The 16,938-nt window shown below is 37.0% G+C and overlaps 1 protein-coding gene across 3 annotated transcripts in view; it reads left to right on the forward strand.

Annotated features, from left to right (window-relative positions):
- Positions 1-16,938, forward strand: part of LOC117323006 (homeobox protein Meis1-like) — a 91,682-nt gene that overhangs the window by 60,174 nt on the left and 14,570 nt on the right. For all 3 annotated transcript variants that reach the window (XM_033877989.1, XM_033877986.1, XM_033877987.1), the window contains one exon: positions 5,176-5,252. In XM_033877989.1, the coding sequence (XP_033733880.1) occupies positions 5,176-5,252 (77 nt within the window). The remainder of the gene's footprint in view (positions 1-5,175; positions 5,253-16,938) is intronic.

The following is a 16,938-nucleotide window of genomic DNA, read 5'->3' on the forward strand; positions in this document are numbered from 1 at the left end:
TTATTGTAACGGCCCGACAACATCAAGCACAAACTTTGCTTTCCATATCTCCATGCTTAGATACTGCAGTCATTTAGAAAAGCCAACAATGGGCGTTGATGCATACAAAAATACTAGGGCGAACATTTGAAGGAAGCAGCTGATTTTCCACCTCATAAGGTGCGAGATTTCATCCCCGACAAATGGGATGGACAAAGGTTAATGAGAAGTCACACATGCGAACAATAGGTATACTCCAACCAATCACGTCGAAGCTCACAGTTACGCATAACATCTCCCCCCATAGCGGTCATAATTGTTTCTAGTTTTGATTTATATTGTTTAGAACATGTTACGTCCATCGGTAAACGGTCGTAACTGACATCGCCTCGCTGTCAGTCACACCCTCATCGGCAAGCCGGTCCTTTTGAGAAAAAAACAATTAACATTTTGTTGTTGAAATTTTATGAATATTTGACACCTTGTAGAAATAATGAAACAAACGTAGAAATTTGGAAATTAATTTTTTGTCAATAACCGATCGCTTTTATGGTAGAAAAAACCCCCATTAAAATTGTCTGTATAATTTTGGAAATAATAAAACCATAAAATGAAGACATAGCTGGTAATAGCATGCAGGCTATTTGCATCTCTACTGACTGGTCAAAGTTAAAAAAGCAACTACAACAATTTAGTTTTCCTTCTCAACAACTTATTAAAAGCTCTGTTATCTAAAAGTTCAAAAAGTTGAAATTAGAAAATAAAGATATAAAATACTTAAGTATTTTCATTTGAATGCAAATTTAGACTTTATTGTAGGTATTTTAAAAAGGTTTAATTCTTCAGATATAGTTTTAAAAGCATATATGTGAAAACCTTTTGTTTGAAAGTACCAAAATTTTTATGTCGGCTGTCTTTGGTTTATAGGTAAATTTAGACTTTATTGTAGGTGTTTTAAAAATGTTGAATTCTATAGATTTGGTTTAAAAAGCATGTATGTGAAAACGTTTTATTTAAAAGTACAAAATTTTCAAGGCAGTTGCATTTGGTTCAGATGTAAGTATTTTCTAGCAGTTCATAAAATCTCCGAAAATATCATTTATTTTTATGACCCAGATTATGGCAAAATAGTGTCATTTGTCAAATTATTTTTAGAGCAGTAACCCTTAGGTTGTTTACGTATTTCTTTCATTGTTTCTCACGATATAATGGCGAGGGTCGAGGATAGCGTGTCTAGGAGAAGGGGGCTGGTTACTGAAGGCTAATTCCTTCATTAATGAAGCTCACGATACCAGCGACTAGGTGTCCTGAGCAGACGTCCATCCTGCAGAGAGGTTCTAACGCGACGACAATGCAGACGACACCGACATGTTATTATAAAGCCTATCATCCAATCTCGCTTTCCCCGTTATCACTCTCTCAATAAATCCTATCTGATTTCTGTTTAAAGGAATAAAAAAATAAAGGGCAAAGGGATTTATTGAAGTGTTTGGACACTGAAAAGAAGGGGTCATATCGAAATATCTTCCTGGGATCCTAATCTAGATTTCTACTAGATACAAACAGATACAAGTGACTGTTTTGATAATGAAACTCATTGTAAACATCGCTGATATCTTCTTTTTCTTGTTCTAAACAAAGTCTAATTTAGGAACAGATTTTATCTCCTTCAAATTTTTTTTTTTTTTTTCCAATTTTAGTTGATAGTGTGTACGATAGGTTCAGGGATGTGTTACAATTATTTTTCCTCCGAATGTTATATACAGAAATCGTATTTCTAATTCCGGATTACATGAGAATTTTATGACATTTGGGGATTCATTTCACAGAAGATTTAATGAGATATTTGGACAATTGATATTATCGTAACTCTGAACCGTTGGAACTTCATAATGTGTCCAAAATCATTATTAGATTATCGTAAAATCCAAGCAACGGTTGATCATTTGGACGAGTTTAATCACAAGGGCTACCCCATCTGTGAACTATGTAGGAATTATTTGAAGATGACACTTGAATAGAGGCGGTCATTTGGGGCAATGGACACAGTCGGCCATATGAGTGTGACCAGTATCTCTAGCCATTGAAGGCCACCACCCCATACCTGGGGCTTTGTCCGATGGTCAGTTCATGTCCAGCTGCTTTGTCCAACCCAGTGAATGACCACTCGACAGTGACAAATTAGGTATTGATGACCACTCCAGTTCCTGCCAGTAATATTTGTTTAAAAGATTTCACCCTATAATCTGACATTCAAACAGCTTGTTTACTTTGTAAATATATACGGTTTCTGTTAAAACGCAAATTACCAAGTAGTAACAAGATTATTGACACATTAAGAAGTTAAATATTCAGTTAATATCGAATATAAAAACAAAATTTTCAATGAGGATTTTAAATGTCTGCCGTCTGATGAAAAACAAAAAACAACCGTCATATTTAGTTACTTTACAAAATCTGTGTTGTAATTTCTGCTATCATCAAACTATTAATGATCTTTAATACACCTTGACCCAGAGGTAATAATAAAGGTCTGATAGGACATTTAAATTTCCACAGAGATTTAAAATCATCATTGTGACCCCGTCTTTGCCAGAACGACTTGGCCGTTATTTGTTATTCCGAGGATGTTTTACGCTGTTATTCTCGTGTTTCTCAACTCGGCTTGTGCACACCGCCATTTGTGCGATCATGTGACCGCCTAAAGTGGAGGTCTGTGTGATTCGGGATGTAAATCAGCGTCACACTGGACAGGAAAATCAGGGGTCTTGTGATACTGTCATCATTACCACAAAAAAGTCTGACAGTTGTGCCTATTATTACCATTCTTCACCACCTATTGCGGCCGAAATCAGCATGAAAAGCTGACAAAATGACTGTTCCGCCACCAAAATGGCTTCCCTTATGTTATAGCATTTAGTGATTGACCGTAATTAGACAGAGATTCCTCAAACTTTTTAAGATCAATTGATCAAGTTGACATTTTGACTATTCCTTTTCGGAAAAAAGGTTACGGTCTAAGTGTGGTGTCGGGGTTGGAGAAAAACTTTGCCTACCATGTGATTGGTCGAATTGATGGACCAGACATGTGCGGTTATTACAGACGTCGACCAGGACAGTGTCTGTAACATAGCCCCCTCATTAACTCTTTAATAACCGGTATTTTTTGGGAAATAATAGTTTATTTACATCAAAATTGATCATAGAAATTAAATGGCATCAAATCCATTAGTTTTGCTTTTTAAGTTCAATAATGTAGTAAAAAAGACAATAGAATTGTTTAAAACCAGAACTTTTCTACAAAGTTTTCTAAATATTTTCTACAATTTTGATTTACTGATTATCTTGTCCTTATAGATAGTACAGATGTATGTAATATTCCATATTTTTCAAAATGAGATGTTAAAAATCAAATCTGAATATGCATTAAATTATAAAATTTCATTTCAATGAAAATAAATCTCTGTATGAATAAACCTGATTTATTTTATCTAGCTCAGAGAAATAGTTGAGTGTTTTGGAAATCATAGGTTTAAAAAGCTGACATACAAAAAATTATACTCAAGTTTCAAAAGACTGTTTTGCAGCACTTGAATTGATCAAATTTTTTTTTTGAAGATATGGAAAAAATGTGATAGGTAGTGGATAAATAAAGCCCAAACATATTATAGACCACTTGTGTGAATGGAGTACAGTTACGCAAGTGTTTGGGCAATTTGAGAGCCGTTATTGGGGTTTGTTTGCGGAGGATCAGCAGGGGATCCGAAAAAGATGTGGCGACAATGTTATGATGGATAGTTGGAGTACATTGTTTATTGTGATGAAATTGAAATCAATAAATGGCCAAAACAATGATGGGGTTTGGAGACCCTTCTAACCTGTGGATCAGCACTTGTTGGAGTATATTGATCCACGCAAATGGGAGTTTGATTCAAACATGGACAAAGGTCCCTTCTAATTATCATTCATTTAAAACGGTCGTCCAGTTTGGGTGGGTTAATGCAGTTTTCTCCTAGATTCGAGTGGTCCCTGAGGAGGGGTGCAATTTGGTACAATATCTATTTTACTTTGATTGAAATTGGATTGACATGTTTTGCATAGCAAATGTCCCTGTGGGGAAAACAAAGGGTCAGAGGTCATGTATGGGTGCTCACTCACCGAGAGTTCTGGCGCACTTGGCTCGAAGCGTGCTACAACGTTCAGGCTGATACCTGCGACCATTACATCTCAGACAAATACACTTATCTCGTATAGATATATATTTCCTTCCAATTTTATGTCCAATTGACTTCAAAATTAATACAATCAATTTCCAATAGACCTGACCAAAATTTACATAAAATGTTTTTTAGTATTCTGCACATTTTATTCGGCACTTTATTGAATTATGAGGTCGAAAAAGCTCCTGAACATAGTCATTTACCAATAACTATCGAAACAGGAGCATTTAATTCAATATTCTTAACTGTAAGGCTAACCGGACAGATAAGAGGCCTATCAAATTTGCTGAAAGCCTCAACATTCGGTGTCTGTCGAGACATAGCTTCGTCTTGACAGCGGAAGCACTGATCGCCATGACAACATGCAATAGCTTTTATGTTCTTGTTACGATTTTTTTCTGCTGTTTTGTCATTGCCAAAGAAATACAAATCCATAGTCTATTTGGGCGAGCAGTAAATTGTATACTAGAACTTCATAAAATCTGTAACACCCCTAGTAAGAGGAATTTACACATGAATCTCTTTAAAACAAATATAGTTTAGTGGTTGTATTAGAGCATTAATGTGAAAATGTGATTTAGGTATTCCATAATGCTCGTGCTATTTTCATGCTCTTCATATCTGCCTATATGGACAGTACGTCTCGGCCAATTTTCATAACATTGTATTTCATGACAGTGTAATATTCACAACACTAGATTTCATGATAGTGTTATAATATTCACCACACTTAATTTTGTGACGGTGTAATAATATGTGCGGTAGTGAAATTTTCTAAATTAATCATTTATAGATATTTGAAATCAAGTAACTCTACAAAACTGTCCACTGAATTACAGAACCTCGGCATCAGACTTAGTTCCTACCGAATACTTTCCTGTATGATTGAGAGAGAATTATTTGGTGTTTACAGGTGAATACTGTTTTGTTCATGGTACTTTAAAGCTGTATTCATGTTTTTTGTTTTTGTTTACAGCATCCATACCCATCAGAGGAACAAAAGAAACAGTTAGCTCAAGATACCGGACTAACAATATTACAAGTCAACAACTGGTAAGTAGAAACACCATCAATCAACAACATCAAATAAAAATATCAACAACATCAAAATAAAAAATGAATCAACATCAAAATAAAAAATCAACAGTACTAAAACATCTCAACCAGTAGTAACACAACAGTTATGTCAAAAAAAAAAACCCAAAAAACAACAGTTATGTCCCCTTACCTATACCAACAACAGTTATGTCCCCTTATCTGTACCATCAACAGTTATGTGCCCTTATCTATACCATCAACAGTTATGTGCCCTTATCTGTACCAACAACAGTTATGTCCCCTTATCTGTACCAACAACAGTTATGTCCCCTTACCAGTACCAACAACAGTTATTTCCCCTTATCTGTACCAACAACAGTTATGTCTCCTTATCTGTACCAACAACAGTTATTTCCCCTTATCTGTACCAACAACAGTTATTTCCCCTTATCTGTACCAACAACAGTTATGTCCCCTTATCTGTACTGAGAGACCAGAATCTCTCTCCCATAGAATTTGAGTTGGTGTCATTGATCAGGGAATCTGCTTGTATTGTCTGTGGGAAGACAAGGGGATGTTGACTATGAAGGAAAGTTTATAAATCTTGATCCAACCTTTCCTTTAAGAAGATCAAGATGGACTGTTTTGTAGTGTGTTGACATATTGTGTAGCTTCTCTGCAAGACTTCTGGAAAAGCAGCAGGGAGTTTTGTGTACAGTGTTGATGTATGGGGGAGGGAATTCCACTCTTCAGTGACGGGGAGAAGTGGAGGAGGGCAAAGCTAGTGTGCCCACATAAATTCTGGAAGATGTTCAAGCTATGTTCAACATTGTGATGGTTTTGACATGTGAAGGAAGAGCTTCACAGTATGTTTGTAGTGTTAGTGTGATGTATTGTCCTCGGCTCCAAACCACCGTTACACCGTAGGTGTTGCATGAAATTGCTGCGTTTCCAGAACAACGTGCGCTTCCTCCCGACAACTCTCACAGTGCCCCCTAGTGTTGACGGAGGCAATTCAAATATACATATCCCGTCATCTCGATTCTAAAATGTCAAAATTTCAGTTCATTTCATTTTTGCCAAAAAAATTGCTAAGAAGTAGAAAATGACATTTGACACGGAACAGGCTACATTGCCAGGTGGTATTGATGAAAATATAGATTTAAACTTAAACTGGCAGCACAAACTCTTGAGTGAAGTTGAAAAAAAAATAATGTGTAATAATTTCTGGTGTAAATTATTTAATAATTTGCATATGTAAAATATTGATTCGTTGTAGCACTTCTAAAACAGAACAGTTTTTTTTTATTGAAAATATTTTCAAACTGAAGATCCTTAAAAAAAATAATTTTCCGGAATTTCCTTCAACAACATCACCATTGTGTTTATCGGAAACATGATTAAACAAAGGTTTCATTGTAAGGAGCAATGACTGTAAATATCATTAGTAAACCACCCCCAGTTAGAAAATTATCACCGCAGTTTGTGTTGAGCTAGTATTAGCAAGGTGATCCTTCTCCGCCTTTCTTTATGATCAATGTCAACAGTTTTCATAAAAACTCCTCGACTGAATGGAGTGTTAATGAAAAAGTGTTTAAAATGCCGTGATCCGTATTTATGCGTGCTTGGTACTATCCTGACCTCTCCTTACAATTATGCTCAGTGAAAACGGTATCTAGTGGTACGGACCATTGTTTAACTGACTGGCACAAGTTTAAAATAAAATTTAAAATCCGATTAAAGAGAAAGAATTATGCAACTGCGTAATATCAAGTTTCCAGATACCATCTAGGTTCTGAAACTTTGCGTTTTGATAATGGAATGGCCCCAAAAATGACACCCATATCAATCTAGTTAATCATGAGCCAGCATTATAGCACCTTTGGAAATGAAACTCTGCCGGAAAGTTCAATTGTATGGTGATTTTTTTAAACTATTGAATCGTGAAGGGAAAATGGAAGGCCACTCGACGCTGATTAGCTGTCGTGCTGTCCAACTGTTCTCGGACGTCGGCCTGTTGATGGTCTGTCGAAGGCAGAGTATTGATGTTAACGATTCTGACGAATTATTACGTTGAAAGGGACGCAGAAATATCTTCATAATTATGAAATTATAGGCAATTACACAAAAGTGGGGGAAAAAAAGGTAAATACTATAGCCTTCGGCATTGTACACGCTTAACTTGTTGGCGTGATCTCATTTAATGGTAGAGTAAGTTAGGAATTCTAGGTGCTACCGAGTACACTGTGGCGAGTACACTGTGGCGAGACTTGATGTCCAAATCTACCTGGACACTGGACTAGAGAGGGGAAACTTGATGTAGTGACCATAGGGGGCAAAACTGGACATAGTAGTGGCCAGGAAGGGGGAAAACTGGACATATTAGTGACCAGGGAGGGGGAAACTGGACATAGTGACCATGGGGGGAACTGGACATAGTAGTGACCAGTGAGGGGGAAACTGGACATAGAAGTGAGCAGACAATGGGAAGAGGGGGAATTTTAACCGGACATTAGGGAGGGGAGACTTTAACTTGTCTTTAGGGAGCGGACACTTTTGACTGGACATTACATATATACTGATTAGGGAGAGGGAAGTTAAACTGGTCATCATATGAGGGCCAGGATAGAAGAAATGGTACATAATTTTCTACCACCTGAATATTTTTGTGACATTGGGGGAGGAGGGGGTAGGGGAGTCCATTCATATAGCATATGTACCGACTGGTAAGTGCTTCAATACAGAATACATCACATCAACCATAAATAATAGGATAAGTCTACAGCCTTAAAATCCGTTTGATTGAAATAACAAATGTCTTTTATTCTGATGTCTTGTCCATCTGTGTCTGTCTGACTTCAGTCAATGTCTCGGTCAGTCCTAGGACCAGCCCAAGGCTATCCTGGTGACCACAAACATCTTCCGTAACACTCCTGTCATAATCGAGCGTGATCAGTCCAGGCCTACTCGGTTAGAATACCTCGGCTAGGTCGAGAGAGGCCTATTATGTGTATTTTGAATAACCTGTTCCGGTCTGTTGAGCTAATTATACAAAAATTGCCTTTGGGTAAAAATCTACCCTCCAAGTTTGTCGACTGGGCGACTCTCCCTTTCAGTTCGACAAGATAGTTGTAGAGGCTGGGTCTCCGCTGATTAACCATAAAATAGGCTCACATAGGGAGCATTTTACCTCTCATTTCCCGTTTGAAATGTGCTCAGAATTAAAGTGTAATGAACCTCAAACTTGTGGAATAATTTCTGAGGCCTGTGTATCTACCGTTTGCTTTTTAAATACCCCAGTATTGAGGCCGCTGTAAATTGAAACACAAAGAGTCAGGTGAAGCGTGCGAGATGGGCAATTATTCCAGTCGAATTTCTCTGGATACAGAAGCAGGGTCAGAGTGCCCCCTCCTCCCTCGGCCACGCCCTCCTTCCGACCTACAAATGACGGGGAGGTTTGCCTACACAGTAGTTCACAGGGGTTGACAGAACCATTTTGATGGACTTTATGGCGATATTGACACCTTTCCAGGGAAAAATGATGTTAATGTTAGGCCCGTAATTAACATCTTTTATTATAAATAAGGCACCATTTAACAGTTAAACATTTAGAAATTGAAAGTATTGTTTCTCAAAATATTTTAATAGAATTTTTTCTTGAAATTTTCATCAACAATATACGAGGGTATTAAAAGAATTTAAAATAATAAAAATTGATCATGAACTCCATCGACTTTGTTTAATTAGAATTAAAAGAATTAATATTGTTCATTAAAGAATTAAGGTAAAATTAGATGGAAAAAGATATTTAGAATTAAACATGATATAGACTTAATACATCAGCTTGTTCTATTCTCCAGATATGCTACTAAAAATCCTTTACATTTCCGTGAAAAATAGTACTTGTAAATTCTTTCATCATTTAAAATTGAATTTAAATAGCGGCAGAACAGGTAATGACATTTTACAACACGAATTTTAATGATCGGAAACTCTGCTGACTATTTTTAGCGGAAAAAAAATCTGCCTTATCTAACAAGTTACATAGCGCCCTGATGATATCAGATCAAATCTTGCTCTATAAACATTTGCATGGATGAATGAGACAAAGATTACATTTTTTAGGTAAAATCACACGTGCATATCCAGCAGAAAGGCTTTCAGGTGATGAGGATTGTGTCACTCTGGTTGCTTGGTAAACTGGGCCCGTCAGTGTCAATGAAGTAGCACATAAAACGCATCACAAATTTTCTCATAAAATTGGAACTAACGTGAGTCCTGCCACCCAAGCTTCTTCTCTTTATAACAAACGACGCATCTGGAAGAGACGTGTAAACTCATCTAAAATAGGTGAATTTCCCGTCTTTTTAAAACAGCTTCTTCTCAATGTTTGCCATCTTGTATTACGATCAGCCAAAATATCTTGATTTCTCAGCTTTTTATTGCTGATGAGGTTTTTCTGTTTAGAATATTACGTAGTGTATTTTTTATTCATTTCGAGCAAAAGGAAATCGTATACCTGTGAAGAAGGAAAAGATAAGGGATGATTTCAGAGATGTCGGATGATATTGATGATGAAAATCAGTCGTGATATTTTTCTACGATCTCCCTTGATAACTATATTTGTATTGCTGGTGACATTTTATCAGGAGAAAATTGAATGATCTTTCCTTAGTAAATCAGTCTAAATCTTAGAAAGGTACAGATTTATCGCTGGTGAGAAAAATACAAATATATCACCTCAGTAAAATGTATATTGAAAATGCCACGTTTAAAATCAAGTTATTCTTAATTAAGCTGACATTAATTATTCTAAATTAGCCATTTAATACAAATTTAAAACGTTTTATAATCCTCTGTTTCTGCTATTGTTTTTAATGTTCTTTAGCATACAGCGTTTAGATACGCCTGAATACTCAGGGGAAATGAGAATTAGCCTAATTGACATTTTCAATGAATTTTTAATTATATTCATTTGGTGTAAATCATTATTGGAAATTATTTTGTTTTCAAGTATTTAAACAGTTACACAGATATTTTTTTTAAATTGGAAATTGAATTTTCCTGAATGTGTTTCATAATGAGAAAAGGATACATTTGGTTTCCTGTTAAGTAGGGAAAAGTTCTCTACTCACAATAAATACTTTGTTTCTGGAAATAGGCCTGCTTTCTGTCTGTTTCTTTTTAATGGTATTTTCATTCAACTTTTCGTATAGATTAAATGGAGCAGAAAATATCTACAAAACTTCATTTTTAAAATTCGTTTTTAATTGATTCACTTTCTGTCAGATTTAAATTACATTAGTGACTTTTATTTAGAATAAGATTTTATCAGGAAAAATCTTTCAGCTCAATTAGTACAAGGATGAAGAAATTTACCGATTGAAATTTGATCGGAAGAAGAAATTAGAAAAAATGTTAGAAGTGCTGTGATAGGACTGAAGTCGGTGTGGTATGTCTTGGAAGCCTTAGCTAATCGAGATCTGATTACCCGCTCTCAACACCTTAGATAAATTGGTTTCTTCAAAATACATGTTAGAAGGAGATTAAATAGTTAGGTACTGAGGTTGTATAACGGCTACAAATCTCCCAGACTAGGGAAAAAACATCTCGCCAACAATGTCAGGTTCTAGTAACGTTTTATTTCTCGACTCCTCTTTAGATATCCAAGATAAGATCTGAAGCTCCGAGATGATGATGAAAAATCTCCAGTTAGTTAAAAGAGATGCTAGGTCAGTGTTCAGCGATGAACATCTACTGAGCAAAAAATCTTGTTAAGTTCCTTTTTATTGTAACTGTTGGGAAGATCTTTATCTCTAAAGTGTTAACGAAGATATCCTCCGAAGTTTCTCATTCAAGTTCAATGTTCGTAGATTTGGATCTGTGCTGGATGAAATTAAGAAATCAAAACTCCCACTACCAAGTTTGATACAATGGAAGATGCCTTCGACAGCTGCTGAAGCCAAAATGGAAGCATGAATTATTTCACGGCTCAGCAACCAGCATTAGGGACCGATTCTGACCCCTGATTTTGTCTTGGGTCCCTAGGGAGGGAATCAGCAGGGGTAGCTATCTCTAGCCCCTTGTGTGGCTCGGTGATGAAGCCCGAGGCTTGAGTTTATCTTCACACAACCATTCACAAACACAAACAGACTCTACCGTCAAATCTTGTCGAGATATCTTTGAAAATTAATTCAAAGATAATATGTCTGACTGTGTATTGATTGGTAATATGTATCGACGTCTCTTTCCATTCTTTTCATAAAGAAATTGATAACTGAATTTCGGAGATTTTCTCAATCCATTTTCATTCAGATTTTCGTGCACGGTTTTTATTGAAAAAAATTGATCGCAGACATTCTAGGATTTAGCCATACTTTCATTGATTCCGTATTTCAACACCATAGCATTTGAAAATTGATCGTTGATTTGGTTGCTGGTGTAATTTCTTTCAAAATGCTATTTTTTTTCACCCAGAAGAAAATAAACATTGTTATTGTTGATTTAATCATAAGAAAACCCAGTCAATTGATGGTAATGATGGAATTCTCTGCTATAGGGAGGTTTACGAGATAGTGACCAGTCTGTTGACTGGTTTTACCACCCAAATGACACATGTTGGTTTCATACATGCGATCCCCCCATTATGACCCAATAGCCTCAAAACTGTGTCGTTTCAGTACGGTTAGCTTACCATGCCACCCAAAAAAAAAAAAAAGACAATAATTTCATTAACATCATTGAGAATTGCTTTTGACTAACACTTGCAAAAACATAATAATAATTATGAAAAACATAGATATTGGTTAAAAAGGGATAATTTTTGTGTATTGTGTATGGTGAAAAAATCTTTGAAATTTTCTCAAGCTTAGCCAATTTGTAGGTACTAGCTAGGGCTATAAGCTTGTGAGGCAGCCACGATACCTATATGTAGGGGTCGGCAGCCACGATACCTATATGTAGGGGTCAATACCCATATGTAGGGGTCGGGAAGGCAGAATGGTTAGAAGGTGCTCAGTGAGATGGGGGGGGTAGATGATTTCAGTAGGTAGATGTTGACAAGTCGACTCTTGTTTCTGTCAGCCCTTGTCAATAGTGTCATCAACAGACCTGTCTAGGTGTCACCACATACATGCCGTCTGCTCGACTGGCTAGCAAATCAGGCAGAAGACATTGGCTCTTGTTATTTTCATATTTTCCTTTCACAACCTGAGACAGACATTTTCATATTCTTCCATAAGATATTCAGACCATTGACGGAGCGATAAGAAAACCACAAGTCTGATAGGAAGATAAATTTGTTTTTGTCTGATGAATACTTATTGAAATTTGACGTTTCAAGGTGGCGTAACATTTTGTTCAGTAGGGGAAATCAAGACAAACAATGACCCCCTTTTTTTTAGGTCAATTCAACTCTTAATCATTTCACGAAGAAATCCAAATTGAAGTTAAAAAAATTGTTTTTCTGGCTTTGCTTGAAAATGATTGCTTAGTTAGTAGATTCACTGCGAAGAATTTCAATAGTAAACTTAATTTTTATCTATAATCATCATCATTTAGATTAGTATCCAGACAAAACGGGAAAATGTCAATTCATCTATTCTACTTAAAAAAATTAACTTGTAAATGTCATAATAATTAGATATAAAACATTATTCAGCAGATTGTCTTCTGTATCGTTTAAATACCGCAGATCGTTAATTTACATGTTTTAAAAGTTCAAAAGTCTACCTACAAACCAAACGAGTTTAGACGTTTCGTCGTACCAGCTTCATAGAGTACTAGGTCCCTCTGTCCCCCTCCTGGCGGTAACTACCGGTCCTGAAGGCTCCCAAGGTATGAACCTGTGATCTATTAACGAGTTCTAGTTAGTCGAGGACAATGGGGTTCATATTGAACCGTTCCAGAGGGGGATTTATCAACTTTTAAAAGATCTGGTTATGTGAAAGACCAGCATTTCTCTTGTTTTCTTATTTTCTGAATTGCTCTTATAATGTTGTCGGGTCACAGTATTAATTCCCCGATCTGCTCTTACAACGCCGTTTGATGACAGGCCGCATGAGTCGATTGCCATTTAGAGAGAAACTACATGAATTTCAACCAATTCAAGTACCATGTTGAAATCTCCGAAGGTCGCTTAGCTCCGTGAAATCAGACTCCACATTTGACAACATTGATCGAGTTTTCTCATTCTACAACTTACTACATGTCAGTGACGACGACTGTTTGCAATTTCATGGTACTTCTACAGTTAAAATTGAATTACAAAAAACTAATTTGCAGCTTGTTCTGTTTTTTTTTTCCACCAATATGCCGGCAAATGATGGCTCTCCATGCTCAAATATATTCTGTTGGCCGTGGAGTATAGCATTTCTCGGGGATTCTAAAAGAAAAGAAAAAAAAAGAATACCATTCTGGAAAAATGTGGTGGAAAACGAGAGAAAGAAAAAAAATTATTTTCTTTAACGGCTTTTTGTAATCATGTCTCGTAACCCAATCAATATCTGTTTAGAAAATAATGATTCGTAGATTGATCCAAATTTCATTGAACATAGGGCTACCACAATAGGCATACTTGTTGGCAATTTCCTGTGGTATCCTAATCAATGATGGAATGGCCACAGCAGGACAGCTAATGAAAGATGTGGAAAAGGGCCCCGGATTGAGTTTCTTCTTCTACAGATCATTTACCAGGGGTGGGTCCGGGGTGTATAGTGTTGGACTGGACACAATGGTCTGGGTGGGCAGGGCAGGTATCCGCGGTTACCCCATCTTCTCTTTGGCCAATATCCTGTGTTTTGATGGTGGTTTTGTAATGACTTGGCCCCAGTCTTTGTGTACCGCCATCGCTTGTCAAATGCCATCTTTTAATACCTGTATTCGATCCCCTCCCCCCCAAAAACAGATGATTGTCCCTGTCTTTGTTACTTCCAAGTGGGATAATCACTGCCCTTAGACAAACACTGATCATTTCCACACTAAAATGTTTAGCCATTTTGTAGGTGATTTTGTTTTGACCCCCTCTTTTTTTTTCAATGGCTAATGTAATGTCCTGGATTTAATCAAAAGTTTGGTGTAGGCCATTGTCAAGGCTATCTGTTTGATGTGTGGAGTAGCCAGCTGAAGAGTGCCGAGAACAGTGAATAGCACGTTTGTACCCCTAGACATGTTACCAGAGCTAAGCCAAGCTTGGTAATGGACTTTTAATGATAGGTTTAGTGGCATACTGATAGAGTTTCACCCCTCCACCCTTTGGCATCCCCCCTCCGAAATATTGTACTCAACACCACTCTGACGAATCTTCACCACATCCACAGGAAAAAAAATGTCTTCTTCGCAACTCTCAGATTAATAATCTCTTCACCTACCAAAGACTTCTTCCAAGTTGGTCTCCGTCTATAATGGTGTTTTAAGGGCAAACAGTGAAAATATTTATCTTCCGCTGATGTTAAAATGGAAATTAAAAAAATGAAAGTTTGGATATGTTGGGACTTTACGAGAGTTTTGATGTAGTAGAAACTACAACAAAACTAAAATCATAGTCGGATATATAAACGACTTAAAAAAGAAAACAGTGTCTTGTCAGGTCAGCAGATCATTTGAATTATCGACAGATATCAATATTTAAACGGCATTTGTTTGCCGCACCAAAGATTCCCACTTCTCACAAGCAGGTTATTTATTAAAGACAACTTGTCAGAGCAAGACTGGCATGTCTAACAATAGAAAAAAAAATATAAGGAAACGTTTGGGAAGTTGACGATGCTTTCGGAGAAGAGATCTTGGGCATTTATTGGATAGGAAGAGGCCTACATTCCTGTAAGTGTCATTTGTAGAATCTGGCAGGTTTAATACCTGAAAGCCTGGTTAAGTTGGAGAGAAAATGCATTTATTGTATTGTGGTGTTTTTTTACAGCCGACGCTGCCTTCCTCTAGTTGTAACTATATATTTATGGTAGAATCAGTTATCGGTGAGGGTAATGGGTCAGAAAATATTGTGTTGTGTTGCTCGGGTGAGGAGCTGAGCAGTGATGGGGCCTCCAGCTGGGTTCCAGGCCTACACTTAACACATTCTTGGTGTTTTTTTATTCCCGTTCCCCCCTTCCTGATAAGCCTGGCTCCAGGCTGTTAGAGCAGGAAGTCAAAAAACACCCAAGAAACTATCCGACTTGGCCACAGTTGGAATACTTAGCATCCTTCATATCTGTGCCCCGATGATGATATTTCAGTTTCTATTTCATTACGTTATAGCAGGTTTCGTATTTGTACGCTGTGTGGAGAGTAAAACATTACTTGATGTCTAATGGCTTCTTGACAACCATCGTCATGCTGGTCCTTCAACGATGGAGGGAAAACATATCGGCTCCGCTTGAAAGACAAATGTTTCATTTTGTAACCTGACGTAATATGCACATCATGCTTTTTGTTGGTGGTTAGGTTGGTTATGGAACAAATATATGTGGAACCTGTAAAAAGTCACCGCAGACTGTCAAAATAGATAGGTATAGCCGAGGAGTTGACAAGAAATTGTATCACATTAAGCAACTTCCTGTTACCATTGGTTACAAATGTATTGTAGTCGTGGAAACAATATTGAGTGGGAGTTTTCGGAAACGGACTATAACTCTCATTTTGCCCTTTTCTCTCACAGTGCCATTTGTAGGAGATATGTAGCATTTTTGACACATTGCACATAATCTGTTTGCTACTCGACCTGCACCAACCCAGTACGCCGTTTGTGTAGGGTTTATTTGCGGTTCATTGTTTTAAAATTGGAGCTGCATGCCAATATCCCTGCGAAGGAGATGGGGTTTTGGGATGCTGGTGAAGATGCCAGCCATTTTCTTCACCTTATCAGCACTCATCTCACATTACGTTTTAATGTTATTTTCAATCCCTTATCAGAATTTTAATTTGTGCTGCCATGGCGACCATATGAAGGAGGCTGCCAGGAAGTAAAATTTATTGGCATAAGACACTAAGGATAACGACTTGTCCCCTCCTTTGGCATTTTTATGCATAATTCACAGTAAGGGGACGTTAGTTGGTCGACCCATAATGCCATGCTCACTTCCTGTTCACATGTCGTCTCTTATATTTATGTCCCATTTCTCAAATTTCAAAAAGAGAAAAATTGAAACTTTGCGGGAAGTTTGTTTGTTTTTTTTAAGAAGGAGATTCGATGGAGAGGGGAGTTTGTTTGTTTTTTTTAAGAAGGAGATTCGATGGAGAGGGGGGGGGGGGGGGGGGGGGGAATTTAAGATACAATCTTCTATATCTTTGTTTATTGGCAGGTTATCAATTTATCTCCGACACGATATATTGATTGCATTATCGTATTTTAATGGTAGTTCAACACTTGACGTTATAGATAAATAATGAAAATCAGACACTTGATCTTTTTTATTGGAGATAATCGTGAATTATTTATATTTTGGTACACAGTTCTATTTTCATGTCTTTAAAAAAAGTATTTTGACAGTTTTTGGCTTTAATTCTGGTATGAATATATAATATCGAGAGAAAAAGGGAGGGGGGCGGGGTTCAGTATCATCAACAAGATGGAGTGCTTGCCTCAAGGTGGTAAGGGAGATAAATCTGGCCGAATATTTTTTTGTCCAAGTCAGCATATGCCTGGAAGAGAAATGATTTAAAATGTGCTGGGCCACCCCAAAAGACAAATAATATTTTTTTAGGGTTC

The sequence above is a fragment of the Pecten maximus genome, chromosome 3 (assembly GCF_902652985.1).
Source record: "Pecten maximus chromosome 3, xPecMax1.1, whole genome shotgun sequence".
In the NCBI taxonomy this organism is placed as follows: domain Eukaryota; kingdom Metazoa; phylum Mollusca; class Bivalvia; order Pectinida; family Pectinidae; genus Pecten; species Pecten maximus.